At 36.4% G+C, this 27605-nt stretch overlaps 1 protein-coding gene across 1 annotated transcript; it reads right to left on the reverse strand.

Annotated features, from left to right (window-relative positions):
* Nucleotides 1-1221: 1221 nt before the first annotated feature.
* On the reverse strand, nucleotides 1222-13263 carry LOC131347058 (interferon-induced GTP-binding protein Mx2-like). Its single transcript, XM_058380911.1, has 12 exons — nucleotides 12937-13263; nucleotides 10629-10766; nucleotides 10070-10224; nucleotides 9344-9482; nucleotides 9034-9232; nucleotides 8751-8829; nucleotides 8550-8672; nucleotides 4695-4836; nucleotides 4053-4211; nucleotides 3690-3766; nucleotides 3266-3523; nucleotides 1222-1757 (listed from the first exon to the last, which is right to left on the reverse strand). The coding sequence occupies exons 1-12, from the start codon at nucleotides 13133-13135 to the stop codon at nucleotides 1521-1523; spliced, it is 1905 nt and encodes a 634-aa protein (XP_058236894.1). The 5' UTR covers nucleotides 13136-13263; the 3' UTR covers nucleotides 1222-1520.
* Between the last annotated feature and the right edge of the window lie 14342 nt (nucleotides 13264-27605).

The following is a 27605-nucleotide window of genomic DNA, read 5'->3' on the forward strand; positions in this document are numbered from 1 at the left end:
AGTTATAATTATTGATAATTTAAATACATGTTAGCAGTAGTACAATAATGTCTTTATAACATGTTATGAAAAGGGATTTAATTAAGTGATGGGATGGGATGTAATTAACATCAAGGTTTAAAAAACTGATTATTTTTTCATAGGCAGATGATGTAAGCAGACACAAAGCCATGGAAGCCATGGAGACCCTCGTTGGCATCTATGTTATTCGACATGAAGGTGCCGAGCTTAATGATCCCCCAGAGGACGTGAGAGTCATTCTGGTACTCTGTGAATTGGGGAATGTACCTTTTGCATTGGCCATATTGCTTGCCTTAGTGTATTCTTTAAACCTATGCTACCCTCTAAAACATAAATATACGTTTGAAGTTTTGCAGAAAATAATCCTAGAGCTAAATGGGAACAGGCTTTCTGCAAAAATTCAGGCTCTTAAAACAATTCTGTTGTGTTGAGGATTGTTGTCCACTTGAAGTAAAGTGAATATTAGCCATGTTTAAGGGACAGTTCTAATTATTTAATGTGGGGTGCTATAAGATGATTAAGAATCCAAAGGTAACATTTTCTTACCTGCAGTATTTTTGGTTCAGATTTTATGATCATTTTATCCTGGTTTTCTTATTAAGTTTAAACAGTGCCAGGTACTACATTTCATTCTAATTGTGATAAAATTACAGAGGTTTTTTATTAAAAATATTCTATATGTTTCTTGTTTTCAAGAAATTTGTATTCTCAAAATGGTACAAAACCTACACCTTTATGCAAAGAATGGTGTGCACTTATGTGACTTATTTGCCTTTGTTAAATAAACTTTATGATGTCTGGTGGTTTTGTGTTTTATTTCTACCCTTACCACCTAGTCAACTTTGCTGAAGCACAACCTTTTAATATCAATTCAAATGTAATACTTTACTTAGAATGTACTTAAATAAATCATCGAAAGTATTTTCATGTAATTCAATGACTCTCTTTCAGCATTAAGCAATTTTGTTTGGCCAACTTGTTTAACAGGAGTTTTTATGACTTAATTCAATTGAGTTAGATCATCCCAAATAAGTAAATCTAAACATCCACTAAATTGTGTTAACCCAGCGCAATTTCTAAAACAAAAAAGAGTTTTGGGAGCATAGCTCAACAACATCACCATCCCCACACCACCACCCCCAAAAAAGAACAACAGCCACCTGTATAAAGCATATTGTATACGTAAATAAGAGAAAGGAACAAATTTGGTTTAATTTATTGAGGGCCATTGGATTATAAGACTTTTCTAGCTAATCATTAGTAATCCATAACAAAATAATAATAATGAATTCTTCCAATTAATATAAGAAGCAGAAAACAGTACAATACCTTAAAAAAAAATCCAAGATCATTTTGTGACAGAATCAACACAGTACAGAAAGAAATTGTTTTAACAGAAAATTCCTTGTGTATCCACCTAGTTGAATAAGTGATTAACAGTTACATCATTTCTTTAAACTGTAAATTATAATTCACCAAAACAGATTCTATAGCTGCATTTATGAATAACTCGGAAATTCTTCCAGGTTTTTGAGAGCATCTGTCAGCCGTTTCAGGCGGCCTTTCAGGATGTTCCGTTTGCTAGAGATGTCCTGATCTTCTTTCAGCAGATCATCAATGTTGACTTTGTCCTTTAAGAGCTGTATCATTTCTCTTTGCAGTTGTGCTGCTGACTCCTGAATGACCATGTACCTGATCACCAGTGGCACCTGGTCAGCCAGACGCTTACTCACAATCTAAGCAAATGTTCAATTAGGAAAAATGAAATTCTACTCAAGGCAAATGAAGTCAGTAGTTAAAGCATGCATGGTGTACTGATGTTTACAGAATACTTTTTTGCACTGGAACTAAAAGGTTAAAGTAGGCAACAAGGAATAGAAGTCTGTGTCAAATAGGATTGTAGTCAAGATTGTCATTGTTGGGTCCAAGACCAGGGCTAGCCGAAATCAAGTCATGATTAGGATTAAAGGCATTGAGGCCAAGTAAAGATCAAGTCCAAAAGAGAGCTACACCAAGTCAAATTCAATACAAAAATCATTAAATGCTTTTAAGATCAAGTCTTTACTTTAACTAGTTAGCTTCATTTGTGCATTAGGCAGTTACAAGTCCACATACAAATAACAGTATATCAAAGTAAATTATGAAATTGTCTTGACACAACCCTAACCTCTACCAAACAATTCTTTGAAATAGCAGATGTAGTCCATCTTTAAACGTTTACTGAGTGGAACTGGATAATCTGTATTATCATCCACAGAGACTCAAATACTCTCTGATGGTCATGGGATAACTCTGAGTATGCTTGATATAATCGAACTGCTAATTAGGTAAAAGTGGTGGACCAGTACAAAAAATGAGAGTTGTTTAGATGTTGGGTGTTTTAGTCACCAACCTGAGGATTTAGACTGGACTAGTATTGTTTAATTTTTTCTGTGAAATGCTTTTATGGGTATTAGTCAGATTAGTCAATCAGTAAAGTTTCCGACAGCTTATGTGGGCTTGAACCATATGCATTGGTAAGGTCTTGCCATAAGATCTCCCTTCCCTTACCAAAGAGCCTTTTGTATTAGCTGCCACGACATCTGTGTTTTCAGTGCATACATCCTCTTTTGGGATCCACCCACCACAAATTTTCACTGCTGATCTAAATTCCCCCCTGGTCTATACCTTGATCCTCTATAGACAGTGCAAGTCTGGTGCACCTCTTGTAGACCATGTATGCCACTCTGTTGTGGCATGATGCAAAGCTTATTTTGGTGGCTCTAACAAACTCCTAGACATTCTTCAAGGTGAGCTTAGCGGAATTGTAACTCCTGACCCCTGTGGGGTGATTCTGGGGTTTCCTGTTGGCTCCTCCTACATATCAAAAGGGGCTGGACACTAGCAGGTGCTATTCTATTAGTTTAGGTCATTGCATGTTTTTCTATCCCACTGTACTACCCACAAAACCACCTCAACCTCCCACCCCACCCATGCACACATCTGTTGGTCTGTCTTAATAGGACATTTTGCATCTTTGTTGTGAGTTCTTTCTTGTGGGAGTTGCAGGTACTCTCTTTCTTGATTACACTGTGCACTATACACTGGCACTCCAATTTAATGGTTTTGTATTAATTTTTCATTATTTCTCGACACTAGGTCATCAAAGGTCAAACACATTGCAGATGGTCAAACACATTGCAGATGGTCAAACACATTGCAGATGAATCAAAAAAGTATTGAATTGTAACTAATAACAACTTACACTGTAGTAAGTCTTCAAGTGGCGCTTCAGTTCCTCAAGAGCGGCTCCTCTGTCAGAGTAATCGCACAAACTATGAGAAGCAGTTTGAGCCACACCATATTTTTCTCTCTCTTTTTCTTCCTCCATGGTCTTCAGTATACACAGGGTAGCATTATATATATTGTCTTGGGTATAGACCATCAGCTCCATCTTAAACTGGGTCCTTAGCATTAATTCAGCCTCTGACTCTTTTACCTGCTTTATTTTCTCTATTTTGTTCTGGAAAAACAAAAAAATCCATCACACTATGACATACTGGAAAATATTCTCTGACAGCTTGATTAATGCTTTTGGCCTTTGCTTCATGTTTATTGTATAGTGTAATTTAGTGCTCATGGCCCAGCAAATGTAGGCAGAGATTATGAATGTAAATATGAGGACCTACCTTTACCATTCTGAAGAGATTAGGGAAACCTGGGAAGTTGGAATGAGCCAGTTGGATAAACTCATTCCTAATAAGATCTAAAGACAGATTTATATAAGTGCAATGTTGATATAGATACAAAAGGCAAAAAATAAGTGTGGAAGAGAATTTTAGGATCTGTGGAATTATAAAATCGTAGTAGTAGCAAGAGTGCTTTTCACTTTCACTTACCGTTCACATGCAAAAAAACAATTGGGATAAATAAAAACAATGGCTGCTTGTTATTCCAGTGGCAGGTTTACAATGCACACAATGCAGGTAAAGAACATAAGACCTGAGAAAATACTCCATAAATTTAACTTTACACAAGTATACATAATATACCCGAGATTTCCTTCAGTCTTCTGATGGCAGGTTCCTCCAGTAGCTTGATCTGTTCCTTCACAAACATCTCAAACGTCTTGTAGTTGATGAAGCCTGGAAATTCTCTACCTCTGTATTTTTCATCATAATGTTGCAAATCCATCTCTAGCTTCTTTTCAACTAGAACATTTAGTAAGAAAGTGAAAGTAAATGAGGGTAAAAATTGAGGGTAATCCATCCTACAACACCCTCAATGTCCATGTCCTTGTAAAACAAGAATGGACTCGTACTGTCTTGAACAACACTTTGAATGCAGTTTGTAAAATAATCACATTATCTGGTTCAGCTTGGTTATTCTTCATGACAAATGACACTGTGCATGAACCATTTCTTCAATCACTCGCTTCTAAACTTAGATAAAAAAGATTCTTTTATGAATTTGCTTGCCATGAATTTTCAGAAAGTGATAAAAATTCCCATTTAAATGTTGAAAAAAATTATGTTGATGGAATGATGCCCGACTGATGGTTTTGAAACTTGTCATACTTAGCTTTAGCATATCAAAGCCCTATATAAATTAGTAACCCTTTAAATAATTTTACCAAACATCTGCAGTGCCCTTATTATACAGCTACACTTACATACTGTCACACTGCTACTCACAGTTGTGTCCTATACTCTCTACATCTTTGTTCCAGAGAGCAAAGTCCTTCCTCAAGGCTGTAAAGATGTTTAATTTTGGCATGCTCTTCACCTCCTCTCCAATCGTCAGGCTGATGGCATCCTGATTGAATGCTGTGATTTTCTAATAAACAAATAAAGATCTGGAGTGAGATATAAAATACCTGCACATGGAAAAGTCAGAAAATAGCTTAATACAGTCGTATAATAATAAGTCGTACTTGTTTTGGAATGGAATGTATTGGAATAAAATAATTCCATTACACTCGAAATAGGCAAGTTACCTTTGGCAAGTACCTTAACCTGAATATATTATGCCGATATTAAGACATTTGTTAATTCAACAAATTGATGTTTCCTTTTTACTTGAATTTTACTTAAATAATTCAGTAATTCCTAAGATCAATGTATGTTGCAGACACAGGCTATAGCATCAGGAAAGGCCATCAGCATTGCCATGGTGGACCCCCACTATAAGTGCTGCACCTGAAAAGAGAAGTCCTGCAATGAGAGGAACCATCACGTCACCCTGCCATTGGTTTCTTTCACATTGGCCAGCCACTGCATTGGAGCATAGTGACCAGTGTTGGGAAGGTTGCTTTGGAAATGTAATAGGTTACAGATTACAAGTTACTCTGTTTAAAATGTAATAAGTAGTGTAACTTTTCAATTACTTTATAAAAGTAAAGTAACTGATTACATTTGATTACTTTTTGATTACTTTTAAGTTTCTAATGGATATTTTCAATGAAATCATTTCCAAACATTTATACCAGGCAGGGTTAACCTTACAGTCGTACTCAACTCTGTTTACTGTTAGAAGTAAATCTTTTCATCACTTGAATTAAGATTATATTAATTTAATTTTAAGCACAGCCACCACAAAACCAGACTTCAGAACAAAAATTGTTTAATACTGTTTTAGGAATCAAATCTTTGCATAGCTATGACAGGACACACTGGCAAGTAACAGTGCCTTGGAAAAAAAAAACCATAATCCGAAAAGAGTCATCATAATGTATGCTACAGCTCTAAAATAACTAAGTTATATTAGATCTGACATTACCAAGACATTTACAAGGAGGAAATGTGTGAGCTATATATTTTCTGTCAAAGGGTTCATAAATAGAAGTGTGCCTGGTAAAGGTAGCTATTTTAGGATTTTCATTTAAGGGGGGCTCAGCCCCCAATGAGGATATAATAGTAAAAATAATAAAATAAATAAATAAATAAATAATAAAATGAAACAAAATAAAATAAAATACAGGTTTGACTAACAGGGTAGGATGGTTGCAGAACTTATTGCAGCATTCCACTGTATTGCATAGATGTGTATAACATTTGAGTACTGAACAAGCCAAATATGAGTCTTCCTGATCTCACACACACACACACACTTGTCCTCTGTTCCTCGCTCTGTGACTCCGCGGTCTGCGGATTGAAGAACGCGCTGAAAGACGGGAGGAGCTGAAGTCTGCCACCGTTTTCATATGAAATGTAAAGTGGACTGAGGAGATCACTTATTCGTGTACAGTTTATGGACAATCGCAGAATTTTAGGGGGGCTTTAAAATGGCCTAGCGACGCCCATGGCTAGCAGACTAGCTAATTTGTTGTGAATGTTTTGAATACAGGTCTTGAGTACACTATGGGCTCGATGAATGCGCAGGCGCGTTTTAGTGGATTTTTTTCCACATAGCGGCTACAGTAAATCGACTGACCACTCCGTCACTTTTTATTATACAGAAACGAGTAAAATATCATTCGAAACTAAAGGGTCTGTTTTTATTTCTGTACACTCACAATAATGACAAAAATTTTACATTTTAAATATATTATAAAATAAAGAAAGGCTAGGTTCCACACCTGCAGATGCTTCCTCAGGTTCAACATTGAAGCCTTTGACGTCTAAAGCATTTTAACAGCTGGCAAACTAATTTTGCACTGAACTGTTATATTTGCCCCTTATTGGATTTTAGGATTAAATTATTTTTAAATTTCCAGGACTGAAATGCATTTTTATCACCCGCCATGGTGGTAACTCTCAGACAGTGTATTAAGCCTAAAGCTTTCCGAGGCAATGTGGATTAACGTAACTGGCAGACGCGCCGCAAATTCAAACCAAAGAACCAATCAAAATCATCAGAATAGCACCGCTTTAACAAACTCTAACAACAAATTAATATTTATTCAACATATACCAGTTTTTTTTAAAGAAACTATTCAGATGTAACTCTATTTGTAATCTTTAACATTTTCAATAGTAACTGTAATTTTAATTACATATTTTTCTAAATAACTGTAACGAGTTACTGTTACATTTATTTTGTAATTAAGTTACGTAACGCCATTACATGTAACTAGTTACTCCCCAACACTGATAGTGACAAGTGTGAAGTGGCAGCCTGCCAGGTAATAGCAGAGGGAGAGCTTCTCTCTCTCTTTTAATAGGATATAAAATATGGTCCTTGGGGAAACCCATATTGCTAATCAGAAGTATGAGCTCGTTGGCGATGTTCTGGGAGGTGACTTACCAAAGGGGGACCACCTCTGGATATCTAGTGGTGTAATTGACTAAAAAAAGACGGTCTGCAGTGGTCAGTATCTGTCAAAAGTGGTCCAAGGAAGGAACAGTGGTGAATCGGTGACAGGGTCATGGGCAGCCAAGGCTCATTGATGCACGTGGGAAGTGAAGGCTGGCCTGTTGTAAAATGGTTCAGGCAGAAATGGTTCAGGAATGGTTTGATGAGCACAAGTTTGAGGTGTTGACATGGCCTCCAAATTCCCCAGATTTCAATCCAATTGAGCATCTGTGGGATTTGCTGGACAAACAAGTCCCATCCTTGGAGACCCCACCTTGCAACTTACAGGACTTAAAGGATCTCTTGCTAACATCTTGGTGCCAAATAACACAGCACACCTTTAGGGATCTAGTGGAGTCTATGCCTCAATGGTTCAGGGCTGTTTTGGCAGCAAAAGGGGGACCAACACAATACTAGGCAGGTGGTCATAATAATATGCCTGGTCATTGTACGTTCAAATTCGTAACAGTTTCCGAAGTTTAGAGATAGGACATAATGTTGTCCAAGTTGATATTTCTTAGAAAAATTCAATTTTCAATAACCGTTAGAATGTACAACACTCTTTAATCTGGACATTTTAATGGTTATTGAAAATTGAATTTTTCTAAGAAATATATTTTCTTTAGAAAAAATTTTCCTTAGAAAAAATTTTTCTAAGGAATATCCAGAATGTTGTACAACCTGGTTTGAAGCAAGACATTTAAGAATTCAGAAGCTACTGACTTTCTTTCTTTCCACACAAAAATTCATTAAAATTTTGTAACCATCCAAGGTACACTTTGTACTATGTTCTAAAGAATCTGGAAAATATTTTAAGTCAATAGGTTTAACAATTCTGAAGTTATTGAACTAGTGAGAGCCGTTTATGACATTCTCCTAACTTCCAAAAAATGTAATCATTGGCCTGGTGAAGACCCAGCTTGTCCACTCTGTGAGAAATGAGCAAAACTCAAACTCATTCTCTCATCCTGCAAATACATCACACCCGGTTTACAAATATATACACCTAGAGACTCATCAGGTCCTGAGATGCCTGGCAGCAATTGTTGGCAGCCAAACTGAATAACAATGCCTCCTGTGAATGGAAGCACCAACATCACTAGTATGGTTTTGGTACAGTAGGAAATAGGAACCTGCTTAACAAAAGGATTCAAACATCTAGTTCTATGTCCTTGAAGCTGGTATTTGATTAAAGGAAGATATAACAATTTAAAAGTTCACTTGAGCTCACTTGAGCTTTTTTTTTTATCACTCACATCAGTCAGAAAGCAGATCCGATGTTCTTGTTCTGTAGGAGGCCCTGAGCCATAGCGATCCAGTTCACCCTGAGCCTCAGCCAACTTCATCAGGATTTGCTCCTCCAATTCTGGCAGAGAACTCTTAAAATACATGCAGTTATAGTGAACTATAAGGCTTTTTTATTTATCACACAATCTGCTGGCTTCTAAAATCTTTACCTCAATGTGAAGGACAAGTTCAAGCGTTAGTTTCTCAGCCAATTTGGGAATGGTAGCTTTTCCAATGTCACATAGCTTGCTGTGAAAAAATTTAAAAAATGAGAAAATTAATTTTGTATTACATTCAATTGTCCTTGTTTTTTTGACCCCTTCTTCTAGTTAATATGGTTAATATTCTTGTTTTAAAAATTCACATTTTACATACTGCACCTTTAAAGGGCTGTAAATAAATTCCAGAAACAAATTCCAGATAACGCTCTCATTAGCTTAATAAAATGTAAACCTGAAATGTGTGTGATCTTTAAAGAAGTTTCTCTCCTTCTTGATCGCTTCAGACAGAGAAAAGTGGTCCTGGATCTCCTGCTGTCCTCGGCACCTGACGATCATGTAGCCCTTATTGAGGTATATGATCTCATTGTCGACAATGGACACCACCATCTCCTCCATGCCTTTATCCACCAGGTCAGGCTTTGTTAAAATGCCTGTTATAATCAGTACAAACACTGAAGCTCACGAAAGATAAAGCACCATAAACTTTGTAATACATTACAAATTTAAAATTATATGCATATTAATAAAAAGGCTGCACACACCCAGGGTCCTCTTGCCATTTGGATCAACTTCTTGAGCCATCTTCAGTGCTTCCGTAGTGGCAATGTCCACGTTACATGGCACCACCACCAGGATGATGGTTTCTTGCTTTTCGATGAACTTTTTGATTAGTTTCTTAACCTGCATGAAAGTCAGACATGTGTTAATACAGGGTGGGGCACAGAAACTACCTTTTCCTGAAGGTGCATTGTGAAGGGTGGTTAGGTTGTAGAAAAGTGAGGATGGGTGTGGCCCGAGCTTCGATGCCAGTTTTGAGGGCAATGTTCCCCGGACGGCTCATCTCGATTCAAGGTGGCATCCTGTGGGCAGCGCACTCACCCGATCTAACACCCTCTGATTTTTTTTATGGGGATACCTCAAGGCAGAGGTTTTTAACTGAAGAATGTTATTCGGCAGGAAATAGCCTGAATTCCGGTGGACATGTTGGAACGTGTAGAGGGACATGTCAGAAATCGGTTGCATCAGTGCATAGAGAACGGTGGCCACCACCTTCAAGATATTTTGTTTAAAACAGCATAATTTGAAATTATGTTCTTTCATTATCAAAAAATAAATTTTGTTTATCAGCAACAATTTTTCTTTCATTCACCTTCAAGTTTTCAAGTTTCAAGTTTTTGTGCCCCACCCTGTATTACATTTCCATATGACAGAACATATTTCCATATGTTCTATTTTTTATCTCTTATCTGATGATAATTCAAATTTACTTGTTCTCCAATGTTCTCCGGTTGATCTTGGACTGCTACACGGGTAATACCAGGCAGGTCGATAAGTGTGAGGTCAGGTACATTGGTTGATGTCACCTCCAGACTGATGAGCTTGTCACTGATGCCCATGCCACTGCCAGCCATTTGATTCTGAGCTAAAAAAAAAAAAAAAAAAAAGTACATAAGATGATAATAATTAAGATAGATCAAGATAACTACCTTAATATTTATGATATTTAAGGTATAAAGGTATTTATAAGGTATTTATGACCTTAATATAATACTCATATAGCTAGTGAGTACTCTTTATATAGAAAATAATCTTGCAAACAATATAGATCCCTCTTCAGTACTGTGTACTACTTTCTACAACTTAATACATACAGTATAATCCTAATGATCTATTTAACCTTAAATAATACAATATTATCAGTTTAATTTTTAATTTCTAACCCTGCAAGAAATTACTACAAAACAGAATAAGGGATAAGGGATAAGAATAAGTATAATAATTGCATTTAGGCAAGAACTAAAATTTTAATTTGATTCTGTGAACTACCTTTTCTAATCAATTGATCTACATCTTTTGGATCTTCAAACTCTTCTTCATAGTCCTCGAAATTGATCTTTCCATGCCAGACATTTTCCTTCCTGCTCTTCTTCATCTTCAACTCGAGCGGACATCTTGTCACAATACCTGTTTGGTTATTGGCAGAGAATTAATGAACACTAATTGTACTAATTACTTTCATAGGTACAGCAGCTCATTGTTAGTATTTCAAGTGGATTTTTAACTGTCATTCCTCTATTCGTATAGCTCATATAAACTGGAATGGAGTGTTGTTTCTTCAGAACTGTATATTGCAAACATAACACTAAAGAAGTCAGTACACAAGATTAATTAAAGTGCAGGTACACAACACAAGACTGTGATACACTTACACAGAATAAAATACACTAAACAGTGAATATGGAAGGCAATGACAGCACAGTGACAACAGTATTGTGTGAGAAAGCTATTACAGCAATGGACTGTAAACTACTGCGTAGTGTAGCAGCAATAAGTGTAGCATCAAAATTGGCAGAAAAATGTTTAGTAAGTGTGGTGTGCAGCTGTGTTGAATCACACTGGGTTAGGGCTTGACAATCACAGGCAAGGTGTTGAGAAATCTGTCTCAGGGAAGAAACTTTTTTCCTTGCAACATCATTCTAGAGCTATCAAATAATTAGGACATCTCCTGTGCATAGCTTGATTCAGGTCAGCCCACAGATTTTTAGTTGGATTCAGGTCTGAAACTAAGATCTTCTTTTGGTTAAGTCATTCCTTTGTTAATTTGGCTGTATGCTTTGGGTCATTGTCATGCTGAAATGTGAAATTCCTTTGCATCTTCAGCTTTCTAAATACCTGAAATTTTAGCACTAAAATCAGAATAATTTCTTTGTACAAAAATCCCCTTTGAACATAAGTGATTGGTTCATTCTGAACATAGCCACATTCTCATTTATTAAAGGGTGTGCGCAGTTATGCAACCACGTGATTTTAAGTAAGCTATTTTGCAATGTTTCTAATTGTGCATAGTCTTTTGTCAAGCTGGAACAAGTTTGGAACTAGTTCCAGTAAAAGGAAACTGTTCACAAACCTTATAAGTCATATAGTCAGTCCGACCCAAAAGTTTCAGAATTTAAAGACTACTGAAAGCTGAAATTCTGTTCTATCATTTCATATTTATTTTGATTTCCAAACCAAAATCTGCAGACCACAGTTGGGTCAGAGCACCTATGCTGACACCTCCGAAAGTGTGTCAAATGGTATGTGAGCTTCAAAACTGGTCCATGGAATAGTGCCTGATCTGATTAATCATGTTTTACTTTACATAATGTTGATGGCCAGGTCCAGCAAAGTGTAACAAAGATCTCATCAATGTTTAGACCTCAACCCCACTGAGATGATTTACTGGGATCTTAAGAGACCTGTGCTTAAAATGACCTCAAATTGATGAACTTAAGCAATGTTGTAAAAAGAGTGGGCTGAAGTTTCCCTAAAATGATGTGAAAACCTGATAAACACCTACAGAAAATGTTTACTTCAAGTTTGTTCTAGCATCATATCTGTCTGAATAATAGGATCTACTTAAACCACAAAAACCTAAAATACCACAAATATAAGACACAAAAGAAAATGCTACTATTTGGCAAGCGAATTTCTTTACATTTAAAATGCCTCCCATTTTCTTTAATAAGAGCATGTAATCAAGCTGGAATGAATTCCACAAATGTCTGTAAATCAGGTTAAACCAGTACCATGGCATTTCCATCTGAATAAGTGCTTTAATAGAGAGAATAGAAATCTTGACCTTTTGTGTAAAGTAATTAATACATTTGCTTACATTTAAACAGGGACCTAGAAATAGTGCAGAATGTTGTGTTTTTCAATATTATAAAAAGCTCTTTTTATTTCCAAGTTTAAATTAAAAGAATTTGGTCATGGTTTGGATTTGTTTTCGCTTTTAATAAAGCATATTTTGAGACTGCATCCACTTCTGACATATATTTAATGTATGTGTGAGAAAGACCAATTCAGTAGCTGGTTTAAGAATGTGTTTAAGCTGTAAGGACTTATTTCAGTAGTGAAAAATAATAAAACCTCACCCTCATGAGTGTCTCACACATTTATTGTTTTATTTCTCAATATGAGCGTGTCATGTTTATTACTCAGCAAATTAGATTATAAGTTTGAGACTTAGACATAAATCCGATTTACTGTTGAAATTATTTTCAGTTACATCAAAGAAATTTTGTTTTATGATGTATTATTACTTTTTTTTTTCCTTCAAAGACGCTTTTAAAAGTTAGTTATCTCATCTCACCACTCCCGCGGGGCAGCGCGACTCCGGACAGCGCCTCCAGCACCGAGCTCTTCCCCGAGCTCTGGTCTCCGATCACGGCGATGGTGGGCAGCGCGAGGTCCTTCTCCACACCGAGCGCGCGCAGAGAGTCAATCAGGTCGATGCACGGACGCACCTTCTCCTCATACTGCTCACTCAGGCTCGCGCTCATCTCTCCCATCTGATAATTTCGCCAAATAAATCAGTAATTCTTAACAAGTAATCTTACTTCGTTTTCTAATGTGCGCTTTTACGCAGCGACGTTTGCTCTGTGGCACTTGGGAAAGAGTAACTCTCACCTGTCATGTGAGTCACCTTATGCCAATGAGTCAGTCCTTTCCAAACGACTCTTCCGAGTGAGTCAATTTAAAATCAAAGAATCAAAGAATATGTCGTTGGCTTATGACTATGCATACACAACATGGGTTTCTGACAAATTCATCAAGGCAAAATTCCAAAGCTTAGAACCGCAGCAAAAATTTAAAAGTTAAAAATAAATGAATTAATCAATCAATCAATTAATTAATTAAATCATTGTCATAATTTATTAATGTAATGAATTAAGTAATTGTGTCATTAAGTAATGAATAACTTAACACACCACGTGACTAAAATACCTTACAGCCCTTGAGAGGGACAGCAATAAAAAACGGTCAGAAAACACAATCTTCTTATTCAGATAACAGTCTAACTTTAAATTTTTAATGTTAACACAGTTGATAAAAGTAGACTAACAAATGTATGTTGTGTCAAAAAGGAGGCCCATTGTTTTTGATTATGAGGAGGGAAGGGATAAGAGAAGGGAGGGAAAAGAGATGTACAGGAGGAAACTGGAAAAGAGTTTGCAGGGGAGGGAGGTGTGGAGAGGCATGAGGACAATCACTGGCTACAAGACCAGCAGAGAGTAATATAGATTATGCAAATGAGCTTATTCTATTCTTCAATAGATTTGACGTCAAGCCTCAGATGCAACTGTCCCTCTGCCCCATTACATGTTCACCAGTTCATCCCCCTCAGGTAGTGGCTACTATTCCAGATTCCTCTGGAACAGTCACCATCTCAGTGGATCAAGTGAGAAAGGAACTAAGCAGGCTTCACCCCTCAAAGGCTGCGGGCCCAGATGGAATCAGTCCGAGAATACTGAAAGCCTGTGTCTTGCAACTTTGTGTAGTACTCCAGAACATTTTTAACCTAATCCTGCATCTAAGGGAGGGTCCCGGTTCTATGGAAAACATCATGCCTAGTATCGGTACCAGCGGTAGCACGGCTAATGATTACAGTACTGTAGCACTGACCTCTTTTGAGAGACTGATCCTCAGTTCCATGCAATCCCTTTTCAAACCCTTCCAGTTTGCCTACCAGCCTTGGGGGGGACGATGGCATTATCCATCTGCTTCACCGCACCTACGCCCACCTAGAGAAACCGGGGAGCTCTGTGAGGTTTATTTTTTTCGACTTCTTATGTGCTTTTAACACCATCAGGCCCGCCCTACTGGGAGAGAAGATGAAGAACATGAATGTGTCCACTCATCTGGTTTCATGGATTATGGACTACCTCATCGGACGTCCCCAGTACGTGTAGAACTGTATGTCCGAATACAGAACTGTGTGTCCGATACTGTGATCTGTAGCACTGGTGCTCCTCAGGGAACAGTTCTTTCTGTCTTTCTGTCTCTTCACCCTGTATACATCAGATTTCAGACACAACTCGGAATCCTGCCACCTTCAGAAAGTCTCTGATGACTCTGTGATTGTCAGATGTATTTAGGGAGGTAACACCTTTCACCTGGTGTGAGCTCAACCACCTACAGCTCAATATTGGGAAAACAAAGGAACTGGTAGTGGACTTTAGAAAATCCAGAACCCCAGCCTCTCCTTTGTCTGTCCTTGGAGAGAAAGTTGAGATTGTTGAGGATTACAAATACCTGGGAGTCCATATTGACAACAAATTGGACTGGACACTAAACTCAACAGCGCTCTACAAGAAAGGACAGAGTAGGTTGTATTTTCTGAGGAGGCTCAGGTCCTTCAAAGTCTGCAAAACCATACTGCAGATGTTCTATGAGTCTGTGGCGTCTAGTGTCATTTTCTATGCAGCAGTCTGTTGGGGAAGTAACAGGAAGGTGGCAGAGAGAAATAAACTGGACAAACTAATCAGGAGGGCTGGCTCTGTACTTGGCATGGAGCTGGACCCAGTTCACGTTGTTGTTGAGAGAAGAATGCCGTCAAAACTCCATTCAATCCTGGACAACCCTTCCCATCCACTACACAGTGTGCTGGTTGATCAGAAGAGCACATTCAGCCAGAGACTGACTACTGCCAAGTGTAGCACTGAGCACTTTAGGAAATCTTTAATCCCTGTGGCAATTAAACTGTACAATTCCTCCCTTTAAGACATTTTCATGTGCAATTTCATGCGTAATAAATAATAATGGGTGCTATAGTAATTATGGGCCTTTCATGCACATTACAATTTCACCATTATCTATTATGTACAATACAACTTTACCATCATCACTTGTTAAAATTATCACCAATTTCCAATACTTGTGTACAATATTACAACACTACACTATTATTTGTACAGTATTTGCATTTATTTATTCTATTTTACAGTTTATATAATGGTGTATATATTTCTTTCTTTCACTCTTATATTTTTATTTACATTAGAGCAACTGTAATATGGCAAAGGAATTTCCCCCTGGGATTAATAAAGTCCTTTGAATCTTGAATCTTGAATAAAAAAAGGCACTATTTGATGGGAGGAGTCAGAAAAAAGATTGAATGAAATTTTCTAAAGTTGCATACTGTTTGTGTTAATTTGTGTTTATTATTAAACAATATTACATAAAAATGTTTTACAAAACGTGTTATTCTTGCTAACCCCCTCTCCCTAATTAGCCCCTTATACAGCTTATACAACTTATGCAACTTATGCAACTTACACAGCTTATAGTTGATAAGCACATTTGAACATCACTAGCATATGAATGCCATGAAAATGCTATTATTTAATACCATATAGCCTTTTTTTTTTATTAAACAAAGGTGCCTCTTAAAATTATACTCCCCTCCATCCGCAACAGTGTTCAGCTCTTCCTTTGCTTCTGCCTTATTTGTAGTTTTTCCCTAGTTTTGGTTAGCAGACAAAATGGGGATCTTGCAAAGCAACTGGATCTCACATTTTCAAACATTAGATTAAATGATATACATTTACAGTACAGTTTATTTACATCAATGAAAGTGACACTAGAACAGAAGGATAATCATTCACGTGTATGAATTGTCTTTTTCTCTACACTCTTTTATTCTACATGTAGATTCTTAAGAATTTGTTAAGTAAAAGTTTTCGTTAAAATATGAATTGATAACTGTTTCTGTGCATAAACTGTGTATGAAATGTAATCATTTCAAAAGGAATAATGCTCAAAGACTGTGAAAATCATTCTGCTTTTTAAACCCATTCTACTGATGCTACAGGGAAAGACTTTGAAGCACACCACCTCCATGACAGGATGTTTGTGCAGAATAAATATGGTGTGCCTGTGAACTTGTTAACCAGTGTTGGTGAGGGGAGTATAATTTCAACAGGCGTAATGGTAAGACTTTGGAAATTATACTCCTGCATTTAAACCCATCCTATTGATGCTACAGGGAAATGCTTTGAAGCACACCTCCTCCAAGACAGGATGTTTAATCAGCATATGATGTGCCTGTGACCAGTGTTAGTGGAAATAATTTCCACAGGCGTAATGGTAAGACTGCGGAAATTAAACTCCTCCTGGGAAACCCATCCTACTGGCTCTAATGTGTTGGAACAAAATCCTTTAAATGACTGTCTTTTTAAGGGTTAATCTTCATCACTGTGACTAATAATTGGGTTTCTTTCATTTGTCTAAGATGCAATGAAACATACAACTTGCAAAAAGGTGCCAATACAATGGCAGAGTACCAGAGAATGCCATCTACAGGCCTATTGTTACACACACATACACACACACACATTGTGCACGATGAACACTATTCAAGCATGGAAAAGGTAATATGTGATTAAATAAAAGTATTTTATGGCAAGTGCAATGGGAAATAAAACAGCACTTTACTACGAAACTCCATGTGCACTAATAAGAAATGTCTACAGCACAAACTTGTCTATGAAAAATGTCTACCTGCATCTTCATACAGCTGGATTAATTCATTTTAATGTGGAATTAACGGTTTTGCTTTAGCTAATGCTGTCGAATCCCCAGCAGCTTCCAAGTTGAATGGATCTGGCATGTGTTTTCTTTATCCTTTATCTAAACTACTTAAAAATTCAGCTTATAGGTTTAAGTTTATATAACACTTCCATAAGTCATACAGAATAACTAATGTGTGCTGGACACTCCTGTGTCCTACCTGGTAATCAGTTTTTAAACATATGACAAGCATGGATCTAAACAGATTCACTTTCACAGAAACTACGGATTTAGAAGGGAAAAAAATTCAGCATAGTTAATATTTCAGTATTTTGTTAACTGGTGTGTGATCAGCAATTACAGTATGTGTGCACTAATCTTATTTTACATTACACAAAAAAAACTATGAAAAGGAAATTTTACTTGGTGACTGTTCAAATAACAACAATAAAAGTTGAGCTATTCGGCTTGCTGTAGAACATCAGTAACATTAATATAGACTGCTGCTCAAGAGTTACTAATTAAATTATAATTACGTTTTAATAAGAATATTAAAAAAGAAACAAGGCAGAAAACAAGAAGGCATTCAGACTAGAGAGTCAAGAACTAAAATACTGGGAATCGTTATTATGTTTTTGTGTGCTCAAAATGCACGTTAATCGTTTATAAGATTAAATAAATCCATGAGTTAGGGAGGCGGAGGCAACCCCCAGGAGTGAAAACTACTTCAGGTGAAAAATTATTCTAGGCTAAGGAAAAAAATCTTCTGATAACAGATAAAAATAAGATCATACGGTCCTTAATAAACAGTTATTGTGTTTGAAAATATATAGGATATAGCTGGCATTAAACACTAGGTGGCGGTATTGGCCTTTTTTCATTTTCTCAAAGTTGCCTTAAAATTAAAACAGTCAGGGGAAGTACGCTATAATATGCTAAAATATATCTACAAGTATGCAAGGTAATAAAATAAATAAATATATTTTATTTATTTTATTTAATAAATAAATAAAATTAAAAATATACCCTAAAACACTAATAAACATTTAAAAAAATAGAGCTCATGCACTGTACAAAGTTAGCAATATGCCTAAAGATGTGACTAGATGTAACAACACAAAAGAAGTCTTGCAAAAGAAGTCTTGTGTGTTAAAGTGACCACACAAGCCTACAAAAATATGTCTATACGCCATAAGAAGTGGCCGAACAGTGTCTATAATCTAAACAGTGATCATATGCCATATAATATTAGCTACATCCCCTAAAAATTGATTGATACCATAGATTTAAGACTTTCCCCTAAACAAGAATCACTAAGCTATCAGGATTTTAAAATCTTGTACAAGACAATGTAACTATACACACTAAGAAATTACCATTCCTACTTAGAAAACAAACTCTGACCTCACAACCCCAGAAGTGATCTGATCTTCAAACGTATGAATGTTCTCAAGAAAGTGACCCTATATCCTTAACATGGGGCAATATGCCATAAAAAGCTCAAAACCACAAAAACATTCCCCTTAGGAAGATTATTAGTTATATAGTGCCCTAGAAAGTAAAGAAACAAAATAGAAAAAGTGACACCATGTCCTAAAAAGTTCTTACACCCTAAAATGTGGCTATATGCCCATACTCGATATAAGTAGCTATATGCCCTTATGATAAAGTCACCATACACCCTATAAAAATGAGCACACACCCTAAAATTCTATTTGACAGATAACAATATGCCATACAACCAAAAGTGATCATGTCCCATTAAAAAGTAGGTCTAGAAATAAATCTATACACTAAACAGGGGGCAATACACCTCAAAGTAAACGAACAAAAATATGTGACATTATTTAAAAAAAATAAATAATAGAAAATTAATGTGATATTGTAGAAAGAAGATGCTTCAAAATGTGCTATTATAGGAAAATAATACACTTCTGGGTAGTTGTTGATTATTTTCCTAGAACAGCAGCTACTTTCTATAATTAGTCCTAATAATAAAATCGAACCCTGGCCATGTTATAACACTCAACCCCATGTAAACATGCCAGAGAACATCGTCTCCATAAATAATCACTACAATTCACCGTGTCATCATTTCCATTCAGTGTTCATGCGATTGTCTATTTTTGTGCATGGGAATGACCTCTTACCCTCCCAGGATAACAGTCTATAGAGTATCATGTATTATCCCAACCCTTTCCTGTCTAAATCAATCAAACATACACACACACACACACACACACACACACCTTTCCCCTCATTGAGCTCGGTTTCCTTCCGTTGATTTCAACAAGAACTCATAAGAGCCTGGCTTTGAGAAAAGTCTGAGGGACAAAAGAAAGACAGCACATAAAACTTTTTTTATTCCATTTTGACTTCACAAGAACAAATTTACAGATTTTGTTTACTTATGGAACACTTTTGTAAGGTATAGTCTGCTTCGGAAATAAAATCAACGTCAGGATGTTGAGCTACTGTTATTCCTCTCCGCCGTTTCCCAGTAATTACAATTATGTCATTAAAGAACATTACATTACATATTCCACTGATAGTTTTTACTTCTGACTGTTACAATAGAAACGATAACGTATTACAACGAGCGCATTATAACATAAGCAGCTGCACTGCTGTCCAAGTTGCTGGTATTGGGAATGAATCAACACTTTCTGACCAATCAGAATCAAGGATTCAACATTTTAGACTCTGGAATAACATTTTACTTTAAATTTAAAAATAAAGTATTTTTAACTCCTTTCATGATATTTTAGCATTTATTGCTTTTTTTTTTTTACTAGTGTGTTAGTACATTCTGGCAGAGTGACTGTGTATTGAGGGAAATTTAACACCGAACACAGACAGAATTTGAAAAACGTTTAGGCCATGCGCACATATTCAGGACTAGAAGTACTAAACCTGTGTAACACATAGTTTTAGACCACCATAGTGTGTGTGTATGTGTGTATGTGTGTCTGGTCCTCCTCATGTGTCATTTTTATCTCTGGACTAGGCAGCCTAATCAGGCCTAATTCTAATGTAAACCAGAAATCTTTTTTTCTCTATGCTCTGCTTATTTTTGCAGTCCAGAGCCTTTGAAATGTATTTAAACAGAATGATTTTAAAGTCGGAAAGAACCGTCCTGATTTGTGCATAAAGGACGGTATGACGGTGACTGTGGGAGTATCCACAATATGTTCAAAAATGTTTGTAGTAGTTGTGTGATCGGCAGGAATTATGTGTATTAGTATTTAAAAAAACAAAACAACTTAAACTTAATCCTTACGTTTAACCTATAATCTCTAGTTTCCTCTATGCTGAGGTAATAAAAAAAACCTCAACTAAATAGAAAAAGGTTTTTTTTTTTTAACCGTAAACATAATTCAATTACTGAAAAATTTAGTTTTATTATTTACACGTGTGCAGTGATCATTTCTCTATTACTATTATTCTTATTCTGTCTAAGAATGTTTATTTTGTCTGTCTTTTGTTTGCTTGTTTTGTCTGTCTGCATTGTTTTATTTGTATTATAGTGTTTTGTCTGTTTTGTATTAGTTGTCATTATTTTCTGTATTTTTTATTTTTTCTATATGTTGTCTGAATTTATCATTTTTGTTTGTGTCTTTTCTTGTATTTTGTCTGAATGAGGTTTTTTTTTGTCTGTGTTCATCATTTGTTTGTTCTTTCTATTATTCTCACCCACATACAGTATTTTCCTGTTTGTACTGTTTTGTTACTTTACATCTGTTAGTCTTTTTACTGTTTTGTCTTGAGTATTTCATCTATATGTAATATTTTAAGATTTTTTTTCTGAATTCTGAATGAATCGTCTACCTTTGTAATTTTTTCTTTTTGTATGCTTTGTCTGTAAGTTATATTCTCCAGCATGTTTATTTTGTCTAGTACTATTTTGTCTGTTTGTATCATTTTGTTTGTTTTGTCTGTATGTATGGTTTTGTTTGTTTTGTCTCTATGCATCATTTTGTTTGTATGTATTGTTTTGTTTATTTTGTCTGTATGTACTGTTTTGTTTGCTTTGCTTTGTCTAATATATTAACTGTGTTAGTATTTAGTAGCAGTCAAAATACTTTCTATGAATCATGTTTTCTGTTTTCTGCATTCTTTTTTATGTTTTATTTGGTGTTTCCTTCAAATGAATTTCATTTTCTCTGGAACTTGGTTCTACATACATCGATCAGCCATAGCATTAAAACCACCTGCTTAATATTGTGCATGTCTTTTATGGCATGGACTCCACAAGAGCTCTGGAGTTGTGTTGTGGTATCTGGCACCAAGATGTTAGCAGCAGATCCTTTAAGTCCTTTAAGCTGTGAAGTGAGGCCTCCATGGATCAGAGTTGTTTGTCCAGGACGTCCCACAGATGCTTGATCAGATTGAGATCTGGGGAATTTAGAGGCCAAGTCAACCCTGAACCTCTTGTTCCCCAAAGCGTTCCTACTGGTCACAGTGTAGCAGGGAGCTATTATCCTGCTGAAAGATGACACTGTCATTAGGGTATACCGTTACCATGAAGTACTTGATCTACAATAATGTTTAGGAAGATGGTATTTGTCAAAGTATCCACATGAATGCAAGAACCCATGGTTTCCCAGCAGAACATTGCCCAGAGCATTACACTGCCTCCACCATCTTTCTTTCTTCCCATAGCCCATCCTGGTTCCATGTCTTCTCTAAGAAAACAACACACACATGCACCCAGTCATCCATGTGCTCTAAAAGAAAATATAATTCATCAGACCAGACCATCCTCTACCATTACTCCACGGTCTAGATCTGATGCCCATTGTAGGTATACAGGAGTCAGCATGTTCAATCTGACTGGTCTTCAGCTATGCAGCCACTTATACACACCAATCTGGTATGTGTTCTGACTCCAGCTCTTCTGTGGAATCGGACCAGATAGCTAGCCTTCACTCCTCTAGCACATCAGTGAGCCTTGGGCATCCATGACCCTGTGGCTGGATCACTGGCTGTTCTTCCTTTGAGCACTTTTGGAAGGTCCACCTCACGAAACCTGCTGATTTGGACATGCTCTGACTCAATCGTCTAGACATCACAGTTTGGCTTGTGTCAAAGTCTCTCAGGTTCTCACGCTTGCCCATTTCAACTTACTGTTCACTTGCTGTGGATAATGAGATAATCAGTTTAAAGTTTGTTTTTTTGTATGTAGTGTTTTGTCTGTTTCTTTTGTCTAGATTGTCTTTCATTTTATCTATATAATATTTTTGGCTGAATGTTTGTTATATTTATTTTGCATACCTCTTATTTTTCAGTTTTTGTTTCTCTGGATTTTTTTTTCCTGAAAGATTTCATGAATGAGTTGATTCTTTGTCTGAATTTTTTTCCATTTCTTCCTCCGTCACTGGGTTTGAGAATTTAGCTTTATTCAACAAAAGAACTTTTATTGTCATGTTTCAGGACAGAAAAGCAAAGCAAAGATTTGTAGCTGTCAGAAATTAAACCTGGTCCAAGAAACTTCAAGCAATTCGATAAACAGAAACTGATCTGTTGTGAGTGATGGCTTCACCCCTCTGAACAGATAGATTAGATTTGCCCAATTTGTTCAAATCCCCCTGGTGATATCATCTCCTCTGGCATGCCTGGGGTTATTACTCCCAACCACGCTGTATATCTTTCTGAATTCTTTTTCACTGTTGATGGTTGTATTATATTACAGCACTCATTCTGGAAATTCACACCATACTGACACGCCGTTTAGCCCATGCCTTCAATATATATCAAACGAATTCTCCACAGATTAATCACCAGTGTTCTGTCGCAAGCCATTTGGCATAACGGCTGCCAGTTCGCTGGAGCTGTAGCATAAAATCCTCTCGTATTCTACATTTCTGGGATATTGAACAGATGTTCTCTGCTCAGTGGCCGTATTGCGTTGACTATATTGCTTCATACACACTGCTTTCATACGCAGTCAAACCTGTGTGCAGTTGGAGATGCTATCGAATGGCCAAGATGAAAGATGGAAATTTTCCTCATGACTTTATGATCTAGGTAACCCACCTGGGAAAATAATTTAAACATTTCTCAAAGTCACATGTTTATATACCTTGCCCTAAAAATACATGGCTGAACGCTACTTTCTCCACTTTGCTAAATCAATCATGATTAGCAAAAACAGCATACAAAATCTTTTTCCTGTCACTGTCCTTTACCGACTTAACATAAGAACTTAAATAGTCAGGAGGAAATGTAAAAGTTGTATTATTTTGATTTCACACTATCCACTCACAGCTACAAAAAAAAACCTTACTATTTGTTTTTCCATGCTAACACACTTCCTGCCTGTTTTTGCTACTTGGAAGTTTACTTTAGAAAATTTTCATTTTCATTTTTCATAAGCCACACTAACTCTTTTGGAATTTAATAATTATTTATTTAATGCTAGAAAGTTAGCGGTTATACAACAGCTGTTGTTTTGCCATTCCGAAGTACAGAAAGTCTTGCTTTCATGTTTGTTAGCTAGCTAACGTTTATGTAATGTCTATAGTCAAGTTATGGTGTGGAATTCCACACTAACTCTTCAGAAACTGATCAGTTTAATACATTTATCATTAGGAAGTTAGCATTTTGTTGTTGATTCCATCAATATCTCTATTGCTAACTGGTACTTAGTTTCTTTTTTCTTTCTTTTTGTTTTCAGATGATTGTAAGGAGGGAAAGAAAGGAAAAAAATTAGAAAAAAGAAACAAACAGATCCAAAAAGCATTGATTAAGCTCAAACACTCTCATCAGTCCAGCTAAGGTCCATTTTCCTCTCACTCGGCACTGTGCCCAAGTCATGATTTGTGTCTTCGGGTCTGTGCACAGAATCTGACAGACTCCTCGTCTCAGACTGGAGGCTTGATGCTAAATACAATACATAATGCAGAGGCGACTTCCTCCATTGTGCGGCGCTGGGTGGGGAGCTCTGTCACCACAATGCGCCTCCTTTTCCTCCTCCAACACACACACACACACACACACGCACACACACACGCACATGCACACTCTTTCCCCTTTCAGTACATGAGGTTTAAATACTAATGACTCCTTCGCTGTATTTTTTTTAACTCCAGCAGTAATGTAACACATCTGTCGAGCTCTCAGTGCTCTCAAGTCTGCCAGTGTTAAAGGTCTTCAACATCTAAGCATTTTTCCTCAGGAAAAAAGGATAATTTTGGCAAATGGTGCATAACACTTTAAGAAATGGCGAGTTTAGGAAGATCAGTCACTGACAAATCTACTCTGACTCTAACAGAACCAAATGTGTGATTTTTATTTTTTTTGATCTGAACAGCAAATGAATGAATGAATGAATGAATAATCTGAGCTAAATGGAACAAACCCCAATAATAAACCATGGCACCGTGACATCATTAAATTAAATATTTAAATAAATGATTACCTTTTTATTAGTATTTATTTAAATGTTAAATTATCATTTTAATTTCATATACAATATTTCAATGTAATCCATTAAGACTCATAATTAATATGTAATAATAGATTGCATATATTTTTATAAACAAATAAACAAACATAAATACTGTGATGGAGCAGTTTTGCTGAATATAAATATATATATTTACACGTACATATTGAATTATTCATTACAGTGTTTTTGGCCATCATGTAGTTATTTGACCTATTTTATTTTTACATGAAATTACTGATTAATCCAGTAATAAATAATGTAATAAAAATAATGAGCCATATGTAAAGACAGTTAACGCTTTCCTTCATTAACCACAATGCTTTTTGGTATTTCAACAAGAGGGCGCTTGTGAGTAGATCAGATAGACCTGTGGACTTGACGGGTATCATTTAGACAGATATATAAAAAGACATTCAAAATTCATTCAGAAGTTAGTGAGTCAAAGAAAGTGTGTGTGTGTGTGTGTGTGCGTGTGTGTGTACTTGATTTGTGTGCGATTTGCTTTTAACAAAGAAACGACACACTACATTTGCACTCATATGTTCTCTCTCTCACTCTCTCTCTCTGTCTCAATCACCCTCTCTCTCTCTCTCTCTCTCTCTCTCTTCTTTCTCTCTTCTTTCTCTCTTCTCTCTCTCTCTCTCTCTCTCTCTCTCGTTCTCTCTCACTCTCCACACACACACAGGACACAATGGCCTGGTGTTATATGTGTGTAAGTGTGTAAGTGTGTGTGAAACATTATAGAAACATTACTCCATGGCACATACACACAGACACACACACACACACACACACACACACACAAATATACCGACTCACTAACATGATTTATATCAACATTCTTTTTAGATTTTAATAAACTCTTTGAAATTCTATTCGGATTATTTTGTGACTTTATCGTTCTATTTATATTGAGGCTTCCTTTTTAATCATTTTTTTTTTCGGAACTTGTTCACCCTAACAATTCAAATATCTTTTTATTTCATCCTGCATTTTTTAAATTTGGAATTTCTTTCAAATTTGTTTAGATTTCTTTTGACATTTTAAGTGTATTTATTAATTATTTCGATTTTCTTTTCCTGTTTTTAATTTTTCTCCTTTGAGATCTTTTCTTAATATCTATCCAGTACCTCTGTGCATTATAGCTGTTTTTTACTCTTTTCATCTTCGCATTAATCCTTATTTTTTCACCCAACGTTTTACTCCCACATTTCTCAAATTCTTAATTTCTTTTTAACTTTGTTTATTTATTTCTTTTGCTCAGGGGTGCAGAGCAGATCTCCCAGCTGTGTTGTGGTGATTGTCAGGAGCGAGTTTTCTGAAGGAAACCATCAGGAGGTGAGACAAACACACCGCTCTGTAATTTATGACCTGGGCGTTTGGAAGGCCAAACACACGCTGTGAGACGCGTTTATTAACTCTCCCTCACCGCACTGGACTCGCCCGGTGACACTGAAATGTTTAGTTAACCTTTTTTTTTCTCAGACTGGGCGGACTGAAGCCATTTTTGGGGTCTCATAATTATATATTTTCAGCCATTTTTCTCTGACATGTCGAGTGTGCCCTCCTCCCCAATGCAAAATATACACTGTGTGCGGTTAAATTGGAACCTTCTGGCCTGGAAAGTCACTTACACACACACACACACACCGTAAAGGGGCAGGGAATCAAGTGCAAGTGCACATGAGAGCAAAGGAACAAGGGAGTATGTGTGTGTGTGTGTGTGTGTGTGTGAGTGAGTGTGTATGTGTGTGTGTGTGTTTCATGTAGACTTCACACCTCACAATCTCTTTAAACAGTTTGAACGTTAAAAGAGACGAATGAACAATGATAAATTAGGGCAAGATTATGTGCAAGTGGACATGATGATGGGAGACAAGTGCGAAAGAAAAGAGAGAGAGAGTGAGAGAGAGAGAGAGAGAGAGAGAGAGAGAGATATGACATTAATAATAAAGACCCAAAATATAAGTGCGTAAAGATAAGAGGATAGAGAATATATGTGATGAATGAGAAAGCGGGAAATGAGGGAAAAAGGGAAGGAGGAGAAAAGAAAAGACATGTATGGGGCAGGGTGAAAGACTAAAATATACAGACTGAAAAAAAAGGAGAAGAGAGGAGAAGAGGAGAAGGAAAGAGATGGAGAAAGAGAAAGATGGGAAAACAGGAAATTAAAAAAGATAAAGAAAGAAAATTGAGAGAGATGGGACAAAAAAGTCGAGGAAAAAGGAAGAATATTGAGATTTAGAAGGGGAAAGAAAGGAACACAGTAAAATGAAAAAGAATAAGAAATAAAGAAAGAAGAAAAGTGATAAGGAGAGATGGGAAAATGGGAAAAAAGGAAAGTGAGATGGAGAGAGAGAGACAGAGGTGTTAGGAAGAAGGAATGGAAAATAAACAAAGAAGAAAGAAGGAAATAGACAGGAAGATGGATGAAGGAAAAGAAAAAGAAGAATGAGTTCGAGTCAGGGAGAGGGAAAAAAATGGAGCGACAGAAATGAAGAAAAGCAAACAGAAAGAGAAGAACAGTGAGAGAGAATAGACAGAATAATGAAAACGAAGAGTGAGATAAGAGAGAGAGGAAAAGAGGAGTCGAAAAGCAGGAAAGAGAGAAAAAAATAGAGAGAAAATGAAGGAGAGAAAAACTATGGAGAAAAAGGATGAAGACAGAGAAGAGAATGAAAGAAAGAAGAGGAGAGAAATGTGGAGAGAAAACGGAAAATATACAAAGATGCAAAAGATAGAAGATAGAAGAAAATGTATATAATAGAAAAGGAGGATGAGAAAGACTGGAAAGAGAGAGAGAGAGAGAGCTAGCATAAATGAGAACAGAAATGGAGGAGGGGAAATACAGCGAGAAGGTGACTAATGGGGAGAGACAGACGAAAACAAAGTGAGAGAGGACAGATGATAGAGAAAGGGAAAGGGGGAGGAGAAAAAAAGACGTAGAGTGAGACAGAAAGACAGAGATAGAGACAAAAACGAGAAAAAGTAGAGTGAGCTTAAGAGAGAGAGGAGAGAGA

The sequence above is a fragment of the Hemibagrus wyckioides genome, linkage group LG26, assembly GCF_019097595.1.
Source record: "Hemibagrus wyckioides isolate EC202008001 linkage group LG26, SWU_Hwy_1.0, whole genome shotgun sequence".
In the NCBI taxonomy this organism is placed as follows: Eukaryota; Metazoa; Chordata; class Actinopteri; order Siluriformes; family Bagridae; genus Hemibagrus; species Hemibagrus wyckioides.

Bases quoted from the DNA above. Each gene is read 5' to 3' on its own strand.
- LOC131347058 (XM_058380911.1), bottom strand. From the start codon at position 13,135: ATGGGAGAGATGAGCGCGAGCCTGAGTGAGCAGTATGAGGAGAAGGTG. The intron at 10,767-12,936 runs GTGAGATGAGAT...ATAACCAAACAG, and splicing joins CGCGCTGCCCCGCGGGAGTG to GTATTGTGACAAGATGTCCG. The intron at 3,524-3,689 runs GTAGGTCCTCAT...TTGTTTTTCCAG, and splicing joins ATCTCTTCAGAATGGTAAAG to AACAAAATAGAGAAAATAAA.